The 23,563-nt window shown below is 34.8% G+C and overlaps 3 protein-coding genes across 4 annotated transcripts in view; 2 read left to right on the top strand and 1 right to left on the bottom strand.

Annotated features, from left to right (window-relative positions):
* Positions 1-23,563, top strand: part of LOC111424234 (tenascin accessory) — a 595,836-nt gene that overhangs the window by 260,037 nt on the left and 312,236 nt on the right. The gene's annotated exons all lie outside the window — the stretch shown is intronic.
* LOC111421365 (uncharacterized) lies at positions 4,548-6,646 on the bottom strand. The gene is made up of 2 exons (XM_071200179.1): positions 6,591-6,646; positions 4,548-5,446 (listed from the first exon to the last, which is right to left on the bottom strand). The coding sequence occupies exon 2, from the start codon at positions 5,335-5,337 to the stop codon at positions 4,573-4,575; it is 765 nt and encodes a 254-aa protein (XP_071056280.1). The 5' UTR covers positions 5,338-5,446; positions 6,591-6,646; the 3' UTR covers positions 4,548-4,572.
* On the top strand, positions 16,372-18,375 carry LOC139432182 (uncharacterized). The gene is made up of 2 exons (XM_071200577.1): positions 16,372-16,698; positions 17,603-18,375. The coding sequence occupies exons 1-2, from the start codon at positions 16,551-16,553 to the stop codon at positions 18,316-18,318; spliced, it is 864 nt and encodes a 287-aa protein (XP_071056678.1). The 5' UTR covers positions 16,372-16,550; the 3' UTR covers positions 18,319-18,375.

Consider the following 23,563-nt stretch of genomic DNA (forward strand, 5'->3'; position numbering starts at 1 on the left):
TTGTCAGTAACTTGGAAGTCCAACCGAAAACCTTGGATTACTACTTTTTTATTTGAAGACTGGTTTCGGAATCGTTTTGTATCGGAACTTGAACGATACTGTTCCTCTAACTAAAAACATCGCATTGTGATGTTAATTATTGACAATGCACTGAGACATTCGGCAGCTAAATTTATCTACTATAATCCTTACGTCAAAATAATGTTTGTCTTCAAAGAAGGCTAGTTTACTACAATCTATGGATCAAGGTGTTATAAAAACATTTAAAGCCTATTATCCGTTAAGCATTTTGGAATATAATATATAATATAATAATACTTTATTGAGCCAATTAAACAACAAAATAAGAATCAATCAAGAAATATACAATTCACAATTCAAGTCCAATGGGTGCAAGAGCAGAAAAGGCAAAAGTGCTACTGATTTAACTTGCACCCTATAAGGTCGGCAAACATCGAAAGACCGTAGTAACAACCGTTATAAAAATAACTAAAGTAAATAATATATAAACTGTTATAATGAAAAAAATAAAACAAAAAGAAACATTCCAATTCAACACAACAAAAACAATGCGTTTGAACGCACGAACCGAGCCGGCACACCTCGCAGAACCAGGAATCAAATTCCAAAAACGAGCAACCTGGTACGAAAATGAATACGTGAATTTTGAAGACCTATGCGAAGGAATGTTTAAACAAAATATGTGCCGGAAATTCAAGTTATGAACATCCGTCCTGAACGTAATTTTACGACTCAAATAAGGCGGCTCGCCGGATGTAATGAGACCGTAGATAAAAGACAAGTAGTAAACCACAACACTCTGTCGTATATTCAGCCAGTCACGTGATCATCTCTTCGAAGATTATACATAAAACGAAGACACAAATTCTGCACAACCTGAACCCTCCTTAAACTCTCCTGGGATAAATATGAACCAAATACAACATCACAACAATTAAAGTGAGACAATACAAGAGAACCGTTTCAAACCCTGTGATAAAAACATCTTACTACAGTAGAGCCTTCTTAGGGAACCATAAGCACGCCTACATAATAAATTAATTGAATTGGTTAGTCCTAACTGTACTCCAAGCATCCTAATATTAATATCATCCTTATTAACAAATAAACTACCGTTTTTAGTAAATAAAATACATTAATTCTTGTCAGGGTTGACCAAAAGAGCAGGTCTCTTAATTTCCATACATAAGTGATTTAAATCCTCCGTTACTTTATCACAAGCTTCCGATCGCTCATCAGGCAGGAAATCTAGATACAGTTGGGAATCATCAGCATAAAGATGATAAGAACAATACTTTAACTTTGAGAATAAATTGCTGGTATTGATTGTAAATAAGATCCCACCTTAACCGCCTGCGTTCTATCAAACAGATAACTCTTAAACAAAGAAACAGCACACTCAGACACACCAACAAATTTAAGAACAGCCAATAAAAGGTCGTGATTGAAGATATCAAATGCTTTACTAAAGTCAAGCAACAAGAATAAGAAGGAATAAGTTTAATGTTCACGATGCTGTTAGAATAATCATTCCCCATGATAGTTAGAATGATAGGATGTTTGGAAAAACTTTGAACGGATTGCTTTACTGATTTAAATATTATTACTTTAGGAAGGCAAGTCGATGGACATCAAGTCCTGATGAGGTCGAGCTGATTGAAATGCGGCAACAAAATGACGCTAAACAAGATAATGTTGAACACCATCTTGCACTTCAAATCAGCGATATACATCAAAGTTGACTTGATAACTGATCAGGTATATTATTAATAAATGTTATAGATACAAAAGTGCTGATACCAGATCGCACACAATTATTACTTATGTTGACGTAAATTGACGCAAAGGTATGAAGTTGATTCTTATTATTATTATTGCTGCCGGGTCCCTCTCGTCACCGCAACCTATAAAATCTATTGTAATTTTAGCCCTCCAAAAGTGTATGGCAAAGGTAAGTTCTTAGTGAACCTTAGTATTGCTCCAAGGTCTTGTTCCTTTATGTCGGTATGTGTCAAAAAAGCTTTACCGAAAATTTTGTGTCTTAAGGAAGTCTTCCAATGTGAAAGATGTGGTATTTTAGGGGCGCATGGTCGGTCAGGAAACCTGAGAGCATCCTTAGATCCCCTTTGCTGAGGCATAAAACCTCTTTGGTTTGCGACGGAGTTATGATGCTCTTCGCATGTCTGTGACCTGCAAGTTCTTTCCAGCGTAAGACTACCTTTGAGGCCTCCAAGTTGGTTATAGCGTCGTTATATATTCATTTCCTCAGCTAAACTACTTTTCATTTGAAATTTATGTAATTTATCATTTTGCCACATTCTGTTAACACCATATAACGGGAGTTCATGTAGGATGTTCTCCTGCTGTATCATGTTCGTTCCATTTTGCAACATTTTAAAATTTCTTGGAAATCTTTCCAGGTATTGATTGTTGGTAGCTTTGAAGTACAAGACATTTGGACTTATTATGTAGCTTCCGATCACTAATTGCTTTTGGCCGATTTTTTAGATCTTTGAATGATGGCAAATAAACACTAAAATCTAGGGCAGATTGATTACAATTTTGTATTGAGCTTGCAATTTATACTTACTAATTATGGTTCAATTATTTATCTGGATATCTGATCTAACAATGAATAAATTACTTCTAAATTTGCCTTAACTTATATAACTATTACAAATAATTGTCAGTAATTATTTTAGTAATTATGGTAAGTAATTGTGATAATCTCATTGATAAAACTTGTAAAGATAATTACAAATATAAAATGAAACCATAAAAAAGGAGGAGAGTAGAAAAATAGGTAAGCAGCTTTTCGACGGCGTTTTGCGTGTCAATACGGTCACGTTCCATCGACGAATACGTTTTTTAATGGAGTTCGAGGCCGGGGAGTTGTCGGCAAAATGTCGTCACGATAGAAACGGGGAGCCGCTTAATATGCAAATTTAATTGGGAAAAAGTGTATCAGAGGCGGTGAACGTAAATTTCGCTGTTTCCCGTTACGAACGCCGACGTTATACCCTCTCCCAACGAGGTGCATGTTCTCCTCCACTTCTGAATTTAATTAAGTCCCCACGATATGTTCATTTTCATTCCTATCCGTTGACAGTAAAAAAATTCTTCGACCATCAACAACGTTAAACGTATTAAATAATAAGATTAAGAAATATTAGAGCCAGACAAGTAGTAGATTTATTAGTAGATTATTAGAGCCAGTAGTAGAAAATCCAGACAACTACAGGCCCATTTCTATTTTCGCAGTAACTTCGAAAGTCTTCGAATGCGTAATAGCAAATAGAATTTGTACTTTTTTTGAAAAGAGAAAGTTTTTCACTAAATATCAACACGGCTACCGTAAAGAAAAATCTGTAGACACAGCTGTACAAAATACCGTACAAAATACTGGAAGCAATAGATAAAAGAAAATTTGTAGAGTTGGTAGGAGTTGATCTATCAAAAGCGTTTGATAGTGTAAACCATGCCCTACTCCTAGATAAGCTGTATTACTACGGTATTCGGGGTGTTGCACATGACATTCTGAAGTCACAGTTGAATGCTAGGATGCAAATCGTGGTGGTGAATGGAGGAAGATCTAGTGCTGCAGAGGTCTCAGTGGGTGTTCCTCAGGGTTCGGTATTGGGTCCTTTGCTATTTATCATATACATAAATGACATGCCAAGCATTATGCCATATGGAGACCTTTGCCTCTATGCAGACGACACACTTATCGTTTCAACGGGCGAATCAATAAAAGATGTTCAAAATAACTTCAGGAAATCCATGCACGCTGCAAATGAATGGTTAGTGATAATGGTTTAACGGTAAACGAAGAAAAGACACAATGCTTTACCTTCAACAACGGACATAGCAATACTGAAAATAAATCCCCAAAATTCTTAGGTCTGTATCTAGACGAGGAGGATCAAATGGTATAGAACCCATGTATAACCCAACCCATATAGATAATACTGCCAACAAGCTAAATGGCGCAATTTACTGTGTACGGAGAATGAGTGCTATCAGTACCATAGAAGCGGCTAAACTCACATATTATGCCAGTTTCTACTGCGTAGCAAAGTATGGCATTCTGTTCTGGGGCATGTCTTCAGCAGCAGAGCGAATTTTTCTAGTGTAAAGGCTCCCCCAAACCAACGCGAAATATTCGTACGAGCAGCGAAGTTTTCGTTGCGATATTGTCGCCGGCTAGACCGTACACGGCGATAAATGCAAGGTCCCACATTGACGGGAATGTTTGGCGTTTTCAAAAGTACGTGTCTGCGAAACTGCAGCGATTTTATTTCTAGTCATTGCGTGCACGAATTTTGTCACTATTAGCGGTGTTTTTCGAGTGTGTGGTTTTTAAGAAATAGTTAATTTAAAAATTAATATGTCACAATATACAGAAAAACTAATAGAGTTAGTTAAAACATACCCCATTTTATATAACCTATCACACGAAGATTACAAAAATAATAGAAAAAAAGATAAGGTTTGGGATCAAATTGGCCTTAAATTAAACAAAGACGGTAAGTGTAGTTTCCTTTATTTCGATTATGGGTTACAATAAGCAACAAACTTCTCTCGGACATTAAAGGCAATGTTTGTTGCCCGTCTTGAATCATTTAACATAGCAGTAAAAACATTTTCGTGGTTGGTTTGGTTTACTTCTTTTGACAAAACATTGGAAGGATTATCGCATTGTGTCACTCGTAGGAAATTATGCTGAACGCATGCTGTTTTGATAATAAGTATTGTTGTTTCAACTTTAGTTGTAATTGGTTTCAAAAATATCCTCCATTTCTGGGATAGTATCCCAAAAGCATTTTCTACAACCCTTCGTGCTCTACATAACCGAACGTTGTAATTTTCCTTACGAGGACAAAGTTTTGATTGCCGATATGGAAAAGGTCTCATAAGATAAGGTTTAAGGGCAAACGCTTCATCTCCAATCAAAACATGAGGACAAGGTTCATTTTGCCCTGGTAATGGTGTATGATTCGTAACATTAATAAGATTTGCTTCAAACCTTTGACCCATGTTAGAGGCCTCAAAAATTCCACCATCGCTATTTTTTCCAAAACCACCGATGTCTACACAGATAAATTTGTAATATGGATCGACAATAGCCATTAATACTATTGAAAATTTGTTCAAATAACAAAAATAATTTGAACCTGTTCTATTGGGGCATTTAATTGTAACATGTCTTCCATCAATAGCACCTATGCAATTTGGAAATTGCCACTTTTCTCTAAACCCTTTCGCAGATTGTTCCCAAATTTCAGTTGTAGGTTCTGGTAGATAAATACCTTCCATTTGACTACAGATAGCTTGGCATACTTCTGTTACAATTTGACTCACCGTCTGAAATCCTACTCTGAAAGTATGTCCAATTGTTGAGAAACTATTTCCAGGGGCAAGAAATCTAAAAATAATATGTAAATATCATTCACATTTTGGATAAAACCCTTTAAATTAGTCGTATTAGTATTGTTTATATTTTTGATTAAGATCTTCAATATTAATATTAAATCATCTTCAGGTAGTGATGTAAAAAAGAATGGAAAAATCTAAGAGACACATATATGTGGTACTTAAAAAATAATAAACCGAAAACAGGACAAGAGGCAAGCACAGGAAACACTGGCAGTGGTCCAATTTCATGGAGTTTTTTCGTCCTTTTTTGACATTTGCTAAGACTTCATCGAATGTTAAACAAATTTCAGACACCGATCATCCACAAATCGAGGCTGAATTTGAAGTTGCTAATGATGACTCGAATTTAGATGAAATAATCAGCGAATCAGAAGAAACAATGGCACAAGATATAACCAACCGTAATATTAGTTTACAATCAGAAGTTGTGGCATTGAAGAACTGTGCAATTCCATCGCTAACTACGTCCACAGTGAAGAAAAAGTTAAAGAATTAATTAAAACCTACCACATCGGCACAATCACCAATCAATTATTTCCAAACGAAAAAAAAACAACCAGAATTGGATGAAATAGACATGTTGTTTTTGGCCCATGCAAAAACCATAAAGACGTTTTCTAAAAAACGGCAGGTGATGGCGAAAATGAAAGTTTGCCTGGTTATATTGCAACAGAAACTTGAAAACCTAGAGGAATCGTCAACACATCAAACTCAATGTAACAGTAGTTCCGTTACTTCCATTTCTTATAGCGATCCAAATTCACCTTATTCTCAACACCATTCAAACACTGCTTTATCCCCAAATTATTCAAATGGACCTTGTTATGATGGTGATCTAAATATTGAAACTGTAAAAGAAAAATGCCAAAATAGCTCTGCAAGTATTGCTAACTCTATTGACGAACCAGCAAGATGGTCCGTCAATACAAGTATTGATGGTTCGCAAACTGCATCTGACTGTACAAACACCAATATTATAAATTATTTTCAATTTGATCCCACAAATACTGAATAACATTTTAAGAATTTATTCAAGTTTATGTTTAGTTTTAAATTTAATCGTTGCTGTATGATATTTTCATTTTTGTATTGTTAGTAAATGTATTTTAAAATGTAATATATTGTTTGCTTACCTTAATGTTATAACCAGTCGTTCCTCTGCTGATATAGATTCCCGATAATTTGTGTCTTTTTTGTTATATCTCGTTTAATAAGATTTAAAATTTCATCAAAACATGCACTAGACATTCTAAAATATAGATGGAATCTCTTTTCATCCTGACGAAGTTGCGACATCAACGTGTGATATTCTCCAAACTCTTTACGTTGAAGATTTATTTCGTGAACCCATTTTCTTTTTTTTCTTTTGAAGAAATAGGTAAAATGATTTATAATATATTTAGAAATTGTTTTATTGTAACAATAGTATAAAAGTAGATATTTGTCGCAGTCTCTGCGATTTGTCGTATGTGTTGTCGCGCGCGAAAATTTCGTTGTGGCTGCGAATATTTCGCGTTGGTTTGGGGGAGCCTTAAAAGAGGGCATTTGTGCACTTCTCAATTTAAAGAGTAGAGATAGTTGTAGAGAATATTTTGCAATACACAAAATTCTCACCATACCGTCTGTGTACATCGTCACGAAGAATTCAGATATCCACAATTATCCGACAAGACGGGGGGGGCGAATTGCGAGTTCCACGCCACCATCTAGTAAAGACTCAAAATAACTCCGAATATTGGGGCACAAAATTCTACAATCACTTACCACAGTCAGTTAGACAATTGCCTTCTAGAAGAATGAACTCGTTCGTTAAGAATTACCTAGCGCAAAACAAAATATACAGGATAAATGAATTTCTCGAAAGATGTATAGAATGAGTTATTCTGTTTTCTTTTCTTTTCTTTTTTCTTGTTTTTGTTTTATATGTCAATACCACATTCTAATTAGATGACATTATGACATGTTGTAATTTCTTATGTATTTGCATCGAATAAAGATTATTATTATTTAATTAAAGATTTCAGTGAAATTCTAAAATTTAAAAAAATCAAACATATATTAGATGTTGATTTGTTTTAGAATTTACTCAAATATTCTTAATAATAGATCTCGAATGGACATGTAACACTAACAGTTAACAGCCTAGAACATTACGATTCATTAACCAAACGAGTTTGCGAAAAATTAAACAACTCACACGCTCATTAAATCTTCTGTGGACGTTACGCGAGTATATGAACCGGAGACATAATGACGTAATAAAATCCGAAGTTGTTGGAACAACTGGACGCTGGCAATAGTAGTTACTATATACGGGGCGTAAACCACTGTTGGAAGCCGTTAGTGACAGATACACCGTTATCTCTTATAGTTCCCACAGACCTATTTTTTTTAATACTTTTTGTTTGGCATGTGAATCGCATCACGAAAAGAACCGGGCCAAAAGAAGATAAACACGAGAATGGGTGGCTAATCTAACAGAAAAACGTAATTACCGCGATTGGATTTTTATTGTAAAGGCTCGACCTAAAGGGGGAAAAGGTTTTTGGGATAGCGAAAGGAAAAGTGGGACAATTGGGGATAGTAGAAGGTTCGTGAATCATTGTTAACTACGACACAATTTCCAATTCAATTAATTTGAAATCGCGATTTAGAATCTTTAATGCGGGCAATTAATTAATTAATTACTTTCGAACATAAAAACAATTGAAACGAATGATAATAAATGAAAACGGTAACTAACCGAACTTCTTCACTTTCGAAAACCATTAGTTAAGCAACGAGGCATGCGGGGGCATACAATTGTTAGCGATTTACACCCAGCTGAATCCTTTCTAGTTTGATATTCCGGTCGGGGCGAGGCGATTTGTCAGTTCGGAATATAATTAGGCGAGTTCCGAGACTGCCTGGGGCGAGGCGGCACAAATATTTTCCATTTTCCGTTCGGAGCCTGTTAATTAAGGCGTGTTCTGCCACGTGCCTTCTGTTTGCCGGAATTCTAGCGGGATACTACCTGTAATTAATGCGAACAGGTTGCGAGATTACCGTTGGTTTATTTCCAAACGAAACGGATTGTTTTGCAATAATGTGTTTTAAGAGGAAATCCTCGTCAAAGGTAAAATAGGTTAAACATTTACTTTGATAATGGTAATTTATCAATTTGTTTTCTGGTGTTGTTAAAAAGTAAAATTAAAAAAAAGAAGCTATTGTAAGTAGTCGTTATGGAATGAATTAAATACGTTGTTAGCTTAACAAGTCATAAACGATAATATCTCCCAAACTTTGGTATTAACTACAACTGCTCAAAACCCTTAAATTAATGTATCGATTCGTATGTCAAAATACAATGAATTTTTGCTATCTCTGCATAATGATTAGGATCTTTAGAAATGGGTGGGAAGAGGCAGCAGATGTGCTATTTGAGTTAGTATATATACAGTAATAGCCAGAAATATTTAATTGGTTTTAGTTGGTTATCATTCATAAAAGAGATAATACCGTACGGGCCCATTACGTATTGAACATTCATTGTAAAGTTGGCCTGTAACACACTTTAAAATTACAGAGGAAAACAACACACAGGTGGTTTGCTGTCGAGAATATATACGTACAGAAAAGATGAGAATGTCTGAAGTACTCTATCCAAAAAATAAAAGAATCTAGATATAGATAAGTGATGGCCTGATTGCCATCTTTATGACGGGCTTTATGCCTAATTGAGAATCATTTACTGCTCATATCGTATATACAAGTTATTCAACATACGAAGAATTGATCACTTAGTTAAGTTTTCATAACGTTAAATCCTTGTTATTGTTAAACCGGAAGAAATTAACAAATACCTACAAGTAGCTTTTGGTGAAAAACTTTGCAAATTATATGGGCACCGTCTGTGCAGAATTCAATTATAAATGCGCCAAATATACAGGAAAGTAGTCATTGCTGGCATCGGTATATACAGAGCCTGCGGATGGGTAGAGTAAATGCTCCAAGCCAGACCAAGAAATAAACTAAGAGGCACTCAAAGAAGCAACTAGAATCCGAAAAAAAGATCATCACAGGAACGAAACCTTGCAGTTACTGAGTAAGAAGATAATAAAAATGCTTCTAAGTATCTTCTGTTTTTTAGTGTTAAGCTCTTGTTCACCAAACCCACAATCATTTGATTCCTTGTCTGTATACTTAGGTGTTGCTTTGTCCATCACTTTTTTATGTAGTGATTTTTTTAAGATAGTTATTTACTTCAATGCTCAGTACGCTCTAGGAATATCTCTACGAAAGTACCAACTCTTTCCTAAACAACGTTCAGTTCATACGTTGTATTTAATTCTATCATTTTACAATTGTGTGTTTTCTATTACATGACAGGGAGTTAATATGAACTGTATTACAATATGATCACTCATGGTCATGCTCGCAATTTCCAATCTCTGACATTTTGCCTTATGCATTCACCAAAGTAACGGTTATATGCGAAGACGTACTTGTCTTTCTCAGATCTTTAGTCTATTCGAATAATTGCAAGAATATGTCTTATGTTTTCCGAGGTGCTAATCGATATTGTCTCCATAACCACCAATAGTTAAACGCTGACAATGATGGATCAAAAAGAGCTGGAGGCTCCGGAGCGAAAATTTTCTCGGACGATCTCCAGCTACACCTGCTGGACTGGAGCACGACTGCTCCGGCTAAAATAACTGCTATAGATATAGCAGCCAATGTGATCGTCGACTCGAAGAAAGTTGCCAAAAACGTTGTAATCTGCACAGATAGCAGACAGGCTATGCTGGCGGTTGGTAGGCTTCGAATTACATAATCGTTAGAGAAGTCCTGGTGGCAATCACTTAAGGTAGCTAACGTTTATAATAACGTCATGATAAAGTGGCGGAAAGAACATACTGAAAATAAGGGAGACGAACATGCGGACAGGTTGGCGAAACGGGCTGCTAAGAAGTCACTGGTCTTCCCTGAACTGCTTGTACCTCTAACTTTTAATACAGCATATAAGCTGATCAACTCCATCTCACATTGAGCTTTTTGCGATAGATGCGATGAGATTGCAGTAGGTGTCTTTGCAAAGAAAACTGCTCTACCCTCACCGGAAGTTCTTGAGAAAATCAAAAAGTGACTTGAGGCTCCTCACCCACTTCCAGACCGGACACTGCAGGTTACGTAAGTACATGTTCTATATCAAGCTGGCAAATACATCCCTTTGTAGAGGATGTGAAATGGTAGACGAAACCTTAACTCTTATTGTTTGGACCGTCCCAACCTCGCGTACTTAAGGAAATGCATTTTTGGCGTACCATGGCCCCAAATTTCGGATATAAAGAACATACCCTTCTGTTCTATTTAACGTTCATTAAAACCTTGGGCTGGTTTTCTTACCCCTAAATGATCTGAGGATGTACAAAGAGTCCGCTGGAGCCTAAGTGGTGTGAAGGAATTCATCCCCACGTGAAGCTACATAAATATATACATAGTATGGGTTGATGAAGATCGATTTCCCTATATTGGTTAGCACCTCCAAAAGAAAACACCATATTCCTGGAATCTTCCCATTACCTATGACGTCTATGCTAATAAATTGAACAACTTGTCGTAAACTAAACAAATGGAATTATTGACGGACCAAGCTTAGCTTGCATTCATTCTATGGTGATGACACGTTTCTAATTTGATTGCGACGCTGGTAGTTCTTTAAGTGTTAAACACTTTAGCTTTTGAAATTGTAACTAATCACCAATATATTATTGTCAAATTTAATGGTTATGAAACTAAGTAGTATCTTGATTGTTGATGAATTTAAATGATTTACACGAAAACAACACATTATTGGCGCAGTAATAAAGATTTCTGTCAGCAGTTAGCAGCTGAAAGATGATTTCGAATTCCTCTTTCTAATGGTCTCTTGTTCGTCTTCCGACAATCTTAAAGAAGCTTGACCATATTGGCGACGCATCTGGCTACTAAGCGCGTATAATACGTGTGTAGATCGAAATAGCTTCTATTATAGTCGTTAGGTAATTACGTTAGGTATTTATGTTACTCAACCTAAAGAAACTGAAAATCGTTTTGTTTGATGAAGACATTTAAGATTTAATTTTTCCCATTTCTTTTTACTGTATTGAATATTGTTGTAAAGAAAACGTCATTACTTTTATTGTTTATTTCTCTAAAATTTTATAAATAAATAGGAATTCATTTTTTAAAACTATACATAACTCCCTAATATACAAAATTTCAATTTCAAATGCATGCAGATTATTTTTGATTATTTCCGCCCGCCATTCCAACTGTTTTTTGTTTTTATTTCGTTTTCGTTCTGGTCCAATTAAAAAAATATATATTGGTCCGGTTCCCGTTTATGTTCCGAAAAATATAACAGTTTTTCTTCAGTTTTCCATTCAATTTGTAATTATTTTTAAAAAATGTTTAGTTGCATACAATAACTATTTTTTGAATTTTCTGGCGTTCAATGAAGTATATTGAAAAATATGGAACTTGAAAAAGAAATTGCAGAATGATAATGAAATAAATGACCATTTTTTAAAAAAATTTATCGAATTGTAGATTTTTTAACCCAATTTAATGTTTGAAAGTTACTGGAAGTTGAAGATATCTCAAAAATCAAAAGTTCAAAAGATAATCGTACCATAACATGAAACATGCTAATTACTCCCCAATTTGGGATATGTTTGGTGCCAAATATGATATCAAGGAGCAAAACCCTTTTAAAATAATAAATTAATACTTCTAGTAATGCTTTAACAAAATCTATTGTAATCGAAAAAAAAAGTTTGTAAACAATGTTTCTATATTTTCATTATTTTTCATGTCTATAAATACAAAATATCGAGACTCGTAGAAAAAAATTTTTTCATTCGTGTTGTTAAGAAAAGCTCCAACCCAAAGCAAACGTAGAAATAGTAGCTTCGAAGCAGAAAGATTCAATCGAATAATTAGAGTGAAAACTAATTCAAAATCAATAAGAATCAACGGAATAAAAATTAGGTGAAGTTAGACTTAATTAAGAAGTCAAAAAGGAATATTCGAATACCAAAAACTCTAAATGCAATCTTCTATAATTTGTTAACTTACTCTAACAATTTGAAACAACTTTATATTATACTTAACGTTTAAATTCGACACCTCAGAATCAAATAATAAAAATATTCTGTCTTATTTGTATATTGTGCAGGAAATAGGGCATTCTTTTTTAAAACTTCAGATCACGTCAATTTTTCACAAGATCTAATAAACACTTTGCGCCATATCGAACATTTTTGGTCGCCTCTATACTCCTTCGAGATTATACGAAATTCGCAACGTGCATCCTCGGGGCCCCCTTCGGCGTCGATACGCGACATGACTGACACATATTATCATACATCTCAGTTCCTATTTTGCTCGGGGGCAATATGCGAAAGCATTTTCCCTCATCTCCGGAGAGACTAAAACTAAAATTGACATAGAAAAAATCGAATATTGGGATTGAAAAAATTCCTTTTGGAAATTAAATGAACCTTATCCGAAATACCTAAATAAAGTTGGGACTTTACCGCATTTGATATTGATGCATCTCTTTTATCGATTTGTTTTATAAACATTACACCTAGCGTCATCTATGGGAAGGTTTTTCAACTTCCGGCATCTAGCGGGTAATCTTTGAACTATAAGGTTTGAAAGCTTTCCGATGATGGCGTTATAGAAATCGTATCAAGTATGAAATAATTTTCTTGTACTCAAGATTATTATTAAAACGATTTTTTAATGCTTATTTAATCTTTTCAAAAATACTTGAAAGCTTTTCTATTTTTTATTTACATTTTCGCACTTTGAAAAGCTTAGCATTTTTTTCTTACTTTTCAGTATTAAGAAAAAGCTTTAAACGCGGACAGCAAACGTGTCTTTGGTGCAAACCACGGGCTTAGCATTAAAATGCAAAGCTCTTAGAGGTATTCGTCCGAGCCCGTACCGACAGATGGCGCTTGCAATTCGATAGCGGCCGTTAATGCCCCCTTTTCCGTGGTCCTCCTTTACGCCTCTTTTACCCGTCATACTGAATCCACCTTTTGCCTCTCGCTCCCCTTTTTCCTCACTCCTTCCCTTCGTCGCCTCCGCACGTAAATTCAATTTTGTCGCAGGGCGCTTTGTTTACAATTTTAAGGCGATTAGTGCCGAGTCGCGAAACGCAAATTTAAACCGTGGAAATTGGGGAATTAAAAAACAATTCTTGTTTCAACCGGGTAATTTTCGTTTTTTCACGTTTAAAAAGCTTTTACCTATCGAGAATAACAAACTTTTTTCTCACAGGAAAAAAGTTGATAGTTAAAAATTTTAAACTAAAAAATTAAAGTAATATAAGGATGATAACGAGTTTTAAAGCTATTTTCTAAATTTTGCACTCACAATTCTCGCTTAACATGGAATCCTGGCGGCTGCTGTAATTACATTTAAACAACTTTATCGCTAACCGCATCCCTAAAACCACAAACAAACTTTCTCTTGGTCGTTCGAACTGTTGGAGCTTTAAAAAGTAAAACTAACCAGAAAAATACCTATAAACATTTCTCTCTCATCGTTATCTCACGTTTATAATTAGTTCAAGTTATAATTACATCCCAAAAATATGCTAAATAAACAAATTATTTCCACATTTTATATTCAATATTATTAATATTAATATATATTTATATATATTAATTTACATAATTTATCGATTCTAAAGAAAATAAGAATCGAAGATTTTAAATTAAGTCTATTTATGTATCCAACAATGACAATGATAAAATTGAATAAAATAATAGTTCAAACTGATCCTTAACGGTCGTCTCTTATAATTCTATCTTCATATTTATCTTGTTGCCATCCACGCGAAAGTAGAACAGTGGAAAACTTTTGTTTATCGTACGTGTTACAGTTTACGCTTCTATCACATCACCATCCAGGCTAGCTATAAATAGTTTATTTTAAGAATCAATGTGATTCAATTACTCTTTCAAACACTTTGGATAGTGCAGAAGTACACGTTATTAATTCGAAGAATCGTTCTTATTCCACTGTTTCAAAATAAATACAATAAATATTTTTATGTTGCATTATTTTCGAATCATAGTTATTCCTCGTCACACGATGTTCTAAGTTATCATAAACCATGGGAGTATAGTTTAACGTGTTAAATATAAGGAATAAAATAATAAAAAAATTATAAATTTGTGTGGATCCGAAATTGTCAAATCTTTGTTTGAAAGAACGATTGAAACGATTTTGCTTCTATAGAGTTGTTAGGGTGCGATGTTTAACATTATTAGAACTTACATATTAGGACCAAACTAGATATTTAATGATTTAATAAATTTTCACTTTAACGTTAACTGTTTAACAGAGACCTGGTTAACCTCTAGTATTCATACAGCAGTTTTAGACTTTCTTATAACAACCTGCCACAACAATTCTGAATAGTTTCTCGGGATACATGTTGTTAGCAGACATTCTTGGTTGATAGCTCGTCCCCTTATGTATGTTATATTTACATACAACCTTGAGGCAGCTCTGTCCTAGACGTTGATCGGTAGAGATTTCAATCTATGTATAAGATAACGACAGTATTCGCTGATGTTATTGTCTTGTATTTAAACATAATTGAACAACACGGTTGAATTTTAGTGTAAGGTTCTTATTTCACTGACTTCACACTAGTCTCAGCTGACCTTAGACTCATCTTGCGTTGTTTCGTTGAAGGGATGAGATAAGTGGTGGTGATGTTGATCGCTACCTTGAGATTTTATATGGTTGTTCGCTTGATGCCATTCACAAGTAGGAGGGTGGAATCCTTATCTTCGGTTAAAATGGTATCATCTTACCTTTTCCGTGGTGAGAGGTGATGTACGTTATTCATGTGCTATATTTGAGGCGCGTATATGTTGAAGTTACATTGCGCTACTATAATTAAGAACTACTCTACTTCATTATTAATTCCGGTAATGTTATTTTATAATCTATCTTTATTATCTGATGTTTGCAAGTATGTATGTATGTAAAAGGGAGTTTTTACCGTTTATGCATCTTCATGGATAACATCGGACTAAATCAACCCTAAGAATCCTACCTCGGCCATTCATCTTCGAAGATGAGTGAGATACCATACAAAATGTGACAACCGTTTGTGGTCCTCAGCGCACGAACGACATAGAGAATTATGCTGAAGTTGTAAATTATAGAGATGATTGTTTACCAAACAGTGATCTCTCATAAGTCTCGTAACACCGCAAACACGGTTTTGTCAAATCTTAGAAAAGATTGTAGTAATTCATTAAACATCCCAAAAGGAATGCCTGTTCTCTAAACAGGTTGAAAACCGTTTGATCCACTGGAGTACAACATAACGTGCCGCCGTCCCCTAAAGTGTGAACTGGATAGGAATGGACTACAGTTGACAAACATAGGGATAAACTTAAATAAGATAAGGTTGATATGTAAACTCTATGTTAAGGTCGAAAATTACTGGAATAATATCAAGACAGTTAAAGAAGTAGTCAATATAACAAAAAGCATCTAAAAGAAAAATGAACGACCTGTCTGATTTAGGGACGAATATAGATAGGCAATAGAGAAGAAAAATGCAAGATACATACAAAGGAGACCAGTGAAAGACAAAGTAGATCTAACGAAGTAAGAAGCAGAGGAGACAAACTATGTAGTAAGAAGACAATGAAGTTTAAGAACACTTAGGCCTTCTGCACACGGAGCTGCTCGTCATAGACGCGTATTAGACACGATTGTAAGAAGGCGTACGCTTCAGTGCATTTCACGTATTTCTAAATGAAAATCTGCAGAGACAACGCAGCGTCGCGATTTCGTCCACCAAAGGCCTTCTGCACACGGAGCTGCTCATCATAGAAGCGTATTAGACACGATTGTAGGAAGACGTACGCTTCATTGCATCTCACGTGTTTTTAAATGAAAACCTGCACATGGCGACGCAGCGTTGCGATCTGGTTTGAACATGCAAGCTGCATAGCGGCCGGCGTACAGCAGTGTTGGTCGCTTGGCGTAGAGGTAACGCCGTATAAATAAAATAATAAGTAAAAATGAAAGATAAAAGCGATCAAACGGTGAAATTTGTTCAGTTAATTGAAAATTATCAGTGTTTATATAATCATACATTAGCTGAACACTCTAGAAAAGATGTTACCGAAAAAGCTTGGTCTGCAATAGGTCAAAAAATGAAATGGACAGGTAATTCAAGAATTATTTCATATATTATTATATTATATGGATATTCATTTTAACATTTTATAAACAATAATTCCATTGCCATGGTAAAGCTACATTTGGTGATAAAAAATAATTAGCTAAATAGTTTCGGAGATTCTGAGGTGAGGAAGTTTCATTGATATTTATATTTTCAATATCTGGCAAGTTTCTCGGATTTTGCGGATTCTTTTCTATTACAGGAACTGCGTATAATGTGCCATCTTTTTTTCTAATGAAATTGTGTAAAACGCATGCACATTGTATTATTGATATAATTGTTTCATATTTGCGGACTCGTATAGGTGTTAAAAAAATTTTAAATTTTTGAGTCATCATTCCAAAAGCACATTCTATTGTTTTTCTTCCACGACTATGTCTGTAATTGAAAATTCGCATTTTATTGTTAATATTTCTTTCGGGATATGGCCTCATAATATTTTGTCTCAAAGGAAATGCGTTATCAGCTGCAAAATAATATGGGAATTTATTGCCACTTTCATCGTTTGGAAGTTCTGTTAAAGATGGCAAAGTATTATTGTTCTCCAACCAACGACCAAATGTAGAAACCCGAAAGATGCCTCCATCACTATTTCGGCCAGCATATCCGCATTCTATTGTTGTGAACAGCCCTTCAGCATCACAACAGCCAAACAAAACAACAGAATGATAATTTTTATAATTAAAGTTGGTGGATCCGGAATTTGGATATTTCTGAATGCGGATATGTTTACCGTCAATTGCTCCTAAACAGTTTGGCAACTGCCATAGCTCAAAAAATCTACTTGCTATTTGTTTCCATTTTTCTGTATTTGGTAACGATATATATGGCTCCTTCAACACATTCCATATTGCTTTTGTAGTTTGTTCTACAATACAATTTTTATAGCGGCAGATTGTAAAGACAAATGGAAAAACATTCGGAATGGTTTTGTACGCAGCCTTAAACCACCTGCGAGCGGATCATCAGCAAAATCTAAAAAACCTTACTATTTACACGACATTATGCAGTTTGTCTTGCCATATGTAAGACCCATTCAGCATTTAGAAAAAACCGGAAACATTTCGTTGGAAGAAAGTGAAATAGTGACAGAGACCGACGAAGACAATCCTGAACCTCAATTAAGTTATACCCTGCTTGAAGAAAATAAAAACGATAACGTCACGAAATCTTCTGAAGAAAGTTCTTTTAACGTTGAAAAAAAGAAAAGAAAGAGAAGACATGTAGAGGAAAAAGATGAAATCGATCACGCTATTTTAGATTATATCAAAGAAAAGAAAAGTAATAAGACTTTAGATGACGATCGAAGGATGTTTCTTTTAAGTTTATTACCCGACATAAAGAACTTATCAGACAAAAATATGCGACAATTTAAAATTAAAACACTTGTATTGCTAGAACAACTGTTAACGCAGCAAGAGCAATCTATAGATCATTTTCAAATGCACGATAACGCACAAAGCAATCACGCTCCCTCGCCGATTAATATTCCGTCGTCTTCAGCTTCCAGTATTTATGATACCACGGATGGATACACAATTCATAATTTGGAAAGTTTACCTGCTTGTAGTAGTAATATAAATGACCAAAATAATTTTCTTTAAAAATTAAATATATAACTTGTATTATTGTTTTTATAATAAATAAATTACTTTACTTACCTTAGCGTTATCAAAATTCTCTCTTCTGCACTAACACATTCACGCATGTTAGTATTTTGTTTTTGAATGGTGGGACCTACAATTAACACCAGTTCTTTAAACGTATTTTTAGACATTCTGTAGAAACTTTGAAATTTAGAGTCGTCTACTGATAGCTCTTTGGCAGCAATAAATAGTCTCTTGCCGATATTTTTGCGAATATAAGGATGCACCCAAAATTTTCTCTTATATTTCTGTTTTCTCTTACGAGAACGAAGATAATTTAACAAAAGTAGATCCTCTTCATCACTTGACATATTGGCAAGTACTGAATAAAATACGTTTTAAGATCGGTTTGTTTGCGGATCTTTAGGCGTATAAGAAGCGTCGCTGTATGACGCTTTTAAGAAGTATCTTATTAGACGAAATAGCTACGCCGCGTCGTTATTTGCATTTTTTCATTTAAAAATACGTGAGATGCACTGTAGCGTACGCCTTCCTACAATCGTGTCTAATACGCGTCTATGACGAGCAGCTCCGTGTGCAGAAGGCCTTACACAATCTTGGTTGACTGGAAAAAAACCATCATCTACCCGGTGGACAAAAAAGAGATAAACTTAAGTGCACAGGATTTCGTGGATATCTCCTCTTTGCAATGTCTATAAAATATTGACTTATATTATCAACAAACGACTTAATCACCAAGTTGGAGGAATTATTGGTGAATATCAGACAGGGTTGTAATGTAACAGGTACATTGTAGATCAAATATTCACTGTAAATAATCTATGATTCTATAAGCCGAAATCCATTGTAGGTATATTGTTAGAATTAACGGTACCACAGAAAATAGTACTACGAAAATACATAGGGGTACAAAACCAATAGAACAACATTATGTATTAACATATAAGAGGACTGAAATAAGGAGAGCGTGCAATGCACTACTTACACGGAAAGTCATACTCGGCAACAAAGTGACATGCCATAGGGGTTGGATTGGAAATCAATGCACAAAAACAAAGGTATCATCGCAGGTAAAAGGATGCCGACCCACATGTATTACAGTACATGATACTATTGACTCCGTTGACCAATTTTTTGTACGCCTGGAGATGGAACAGAAAACAAAGAAATTATTAGAGGAATCGTCCTTTCTTTAACAGGTTAGTTTGTGTTATCACACCTACTACAATCAAAAAAGATTCATCGTAACAATAAACTTAGAGTGTATAAGACAATTATAAGATCTATTATATATGTTACGGATGCGAAACCGGGACAATGGCAGCGAGAGCAAAAAGTTAACTAGCATATTCTAGCATATTTGAGCAGAAAATATGAAGGAGAACACTGGAGCCGATCAAAGAAAGCAATACATAGATAGTCAGATTAAATAACGAATTATATCAACTGCTTGGATGAGCCCCCCTCATACAGTTCATCGCACCTTAAAGGGTGCAATGGACAGGACATGTTAGCAAGAAGGAAGAAGGGAGAAAGAGAGCTCTCTAAGCTAGAATTCATGGGTGATGATGACCGGTGAAGAAGATGAAGTGTCCGATAATGTAGGCAAAGTGCTAAGGGCGAGATTATGGAGAATAACAGCAGAGTGAGAGGATTTAAGATATAAGATTAAGATAGCCAGGGCTCAATTTGGACTGTAGTGCCATAGGAAGGAAAAAAGATTATGTAAAGAAAATGCACCATTCCGTGACCTTCTATGTTAGCAATGTAGAACTATATTTCGAAAACAGCCAGGAGGACCTTACACTAGCTAGTAAAGGAGCTACTTGCCAAAAACATAACATTGGAAGAAACGTTGAACACAATCAAAACAGTACTTCTAGTAGAGTTTCAACCAATTAAAAAGAGATAAGTAGTATCTTCTACACATGACTCCCAAAAAGATATTAGTATTGTGTTATTTACTGTAAAAAAGGCGAAACTCGTTAGTATGTTAGATACCCGAAACTTAATAATAAGCCAGACACTGTTTTAGATTATAGTACTAACAAAGACGAAGTGGGCATGATTGATAAGATATGCAGCATGTATTCGATACCCAGAAGAGGAAAGAAGTGGCCTTTAAACAACAAACATAGCAGGTGTGAATACCTAGAATATGTGTAATGCTGCTAATGCAGAAAATTGGAAACAAGTTATGTTTCCTGAGCGATTATTTGTATGTATATGCACTCCATACAATCCATGTGCAAAGAATATTTTAGTAATTTTGCAACTATGACTGTGAAAATCTTTGCTTTCTACTCTGGCATTAGTATTGTCTGAAACCCTATCTTTATAAATCTCTTTAAACAGACATGCAGGTTTTTTCCTAAGAGCCGACCTCTGATAGTATACAACATACACGATATCGTTGCATCAACCCAACCATCAATCATAATGATTTAGGATCCAAATCCTCTCTTGTCATTTTCGGTTTTACTTTACTGTATAACGTTAGCTGCCTCTATGCGTAACAGACTATATCTCATAAAAATAGTTGCCTTAATTTTGATGTGCATTACATATTTAGAGAGCATATCTTCAAATAATTTATTTGCAGAAAATTATCATCTACTTTTTCAGAGAAGAAAAGAAGGGCGATGATAGAACACTGTTAAGTTTGTTTTAAAGTGTGCTGCTGTAAACATATTTCTCAGTAGACATCTCAGTAGGGATGTGTTAATTTCGATAATGTGGACCCTTAGTGTTAAGCAATGCTATTTTTGTAAGGTTTTTGTTACAGTTTTCAATATTGGGTTTGGAACACAATCTGTTGAATAAAACCCATTTTCAAGTGGAGTTAATTCAGTCTGAACTTATAGTTTACTATGATAACTACATCAATTTCTTTATTTTCTCCTTCCTTGTCATTATGAAATAGCGTGTATCCTAGTGTCTCTAACACCCTTTGCTGGCAACTTTGTTTCGTGTATTAATCTTATATTTCCTTAATTCGTCGAGGAATACTAGTTGGGCTCCTGGTTGTTTAAGGTTCTCATAGTCCAATAAAAATGCTAAACACCGATTATCTGTTCAGCTATAACTAACATTAATGAATATAGTCACTTTAATAAAAGGATAAATGACACTATTATGCCGTTGTTATTAAATTATATCATTTACTTAGGATTTTGTTTCGAGTGCTGTTTAATAATTAAAGATTATAATCGATATGTTTACATTTGGGTTCAATATGTTCAATGTTTTCATTATTTAATTTGTTTTTCAGGTTGATATTTCCATTATTGTTTAAATGTTATTCGTGTTCATTTATTCCGGTTAAAACCCTATTACCATTATTATTATTATATTAGTCCAAATATTTGCTTTTCATCAGTATATCACATTTATAATTACCACTTATACACGAAAAAGAAAAAAAAACAGTTTGTTATAAATTACTTGTAAATATTTAGATTTTATATCCTGATTTTTAGGGGTGAATTTAAAATGACGTGACAACGAAAGCTCGTTGATTGTTGGCCTGGACGTAATTACAGTGTGTAATAGATTTTTTCAGTGTGAGGTCGACGCCGCCCCCGCAGGTCGTGATAAACTTGGGAACCCTTTCGGCCGGTGCGCGACAAACGAGTCAGGTGCCACCGGCCGCGGTACCACCACCGAGTCGGTAATTTAAATATAAACTGAATAAATTTGCATGTCGAAATTGGCTCGCGTTCGATTTGCAAATTTCCGCCTCCCATCGGGACAGTTTGCGCTGGTAAAGCTCCATCAAAAATGATGTATGCCGCGGCCGCTTATGTAAGCAACGTTCTCTCTGTACTCCCGGTCCTAATTTGGTTATCTCATTTGGTTTACTAATAAATGGAATTTTTAAAAACATTTTTTTAGTTTTATTTATTTAAAACAAAAATAAACTTGTTTTTAACCAACGTACATTTTAATGAGTAACTTTTAATTACATAAATAGATAACAATTTTGAGAGGCTCATTTTCACGTGTTTATTAATTGATATGAATCCGAACTGAATAGTTTTCGGTGTAGAAAGTTTATAATTAAATACGCTTGATTATATTTACAATGTCTAGAGCATAGCACCGAAGCTCGAGGCTCCACTAGAAGTTATATTAATTTAGATTAAATGAATGCACGTGAGCGATAATTGAGAACACCGTGCATTGTAATTACGTCGGGTCTAGAGCTACTGAAACCAGAGGTTCCATTCCGTTTTGTTCCGAAACGTAGGTAGGAAGTTGTTGCCAAGATGTTAATGTGCATGAATCTCTCGTTTCAGAATTAATTATAATAGCTTTCAAATGATTTAGATATTTTTGAAGCATAATTTATTTTATAAAATTACTTTATAAGAGGAATTCTGTTTCATACGCCCTATTTCATGAAGAAAATACATAAAATCTCTTTATAAGACGATTTAATAAAAACTTTATTTATTCTTTTCTCCCTTTTTTGATGGGTCGTTGTACTGTATTTTAAATCTTCATAAAAAAACATAAATGTATATAAAGAATTTCCCGAGCAATAAACCGCTAATGGAATGTGACACGTACGGGGTGACCCGATACATCCACTAATGCAAGCGATAAACTCTTATAATATCGCGATATACGATGGTGCGAACGATGGATCGTCCAATCGTGCCTCGACTCCCATTTCGAAGCTTTTATTTTCCTATTAAGAAAGCTTTGCGTCGCGACGCCATTGGATGTCAGCCGATAAACTCACCTCGTTTTACGACCCGCATCGATTATTGCTGTCTATAAACCAGCCTATTTCCGAGACGAAAAATTAATAGGTTTCTATGACTCAAGTATCATTAACTTAAGTACTAATATAAATCAACAAATTTTATTGTATTACTTCATTTTCTTTTGTTGAGTCTCATATAACCTTTCATAATAAGTTAAGAAAACTTGTTCAAAGACGTCAAGATTTTCAATTTCCGACATGTTCGCATTCTCCACATCGTATATGTTTTAAAGGTGGTTTTCAAACAAGTATCCCGTAACCACTTTATAAGGCTTTCATCAAGACGACGACGCCCAAGATAGAAACTTCGATATTTAAACGTTGATAACAAGTTTACGCTCGTTCGGCGTTGTTTTGTTGTTGAGTTTCGATATTAAAATCTTCGACTCAAGCGACCTGCGAAATTAAAAACACGTCCACAGGATCAGAAGCCAACCCCTCATACCCTTAACCACCCACTGAGCTATTACT

This window comes from Onthophagus taurus, chromosome 11 (assembly GCF_036711975.1).
Source record: "Onthophagus taurus isolate NC chromosome 11, IU_Otau_3.0, whole genome shotgun sequence".
NCBI classification, from domain to species: Eukaryota; Metazoa; Arthropoda; class Insecta; order Coleoptera; family Scarabaeidae; genus Onthophagus; species Onthophagus taurus.

Excerpts from the sequence above, each read along its gene's own strand:
- LOC111421365 (XM_071200179.1), bottom strand. The coding sequence starts at position 5,337 with ATGGAAGGTATTTATCTACCAGAACCTACAACTGAAATTTGGGAACAA.
- LOC139432182 (XM_071200577.1), top strand. The coding sequence starts at position 16,551 with ATGAAAGATAAAAGCGATCAAACGGTGAAATTTGTTCAGTTAATTGAA. Across the intron at positions 16,699-17,602 it reads TCAAAAAATGAAATGGACAG|CGGCAGATTGTAAAGACAAA; the intron begins GTAATTCAAGAA and ends CAATTTTTATAG.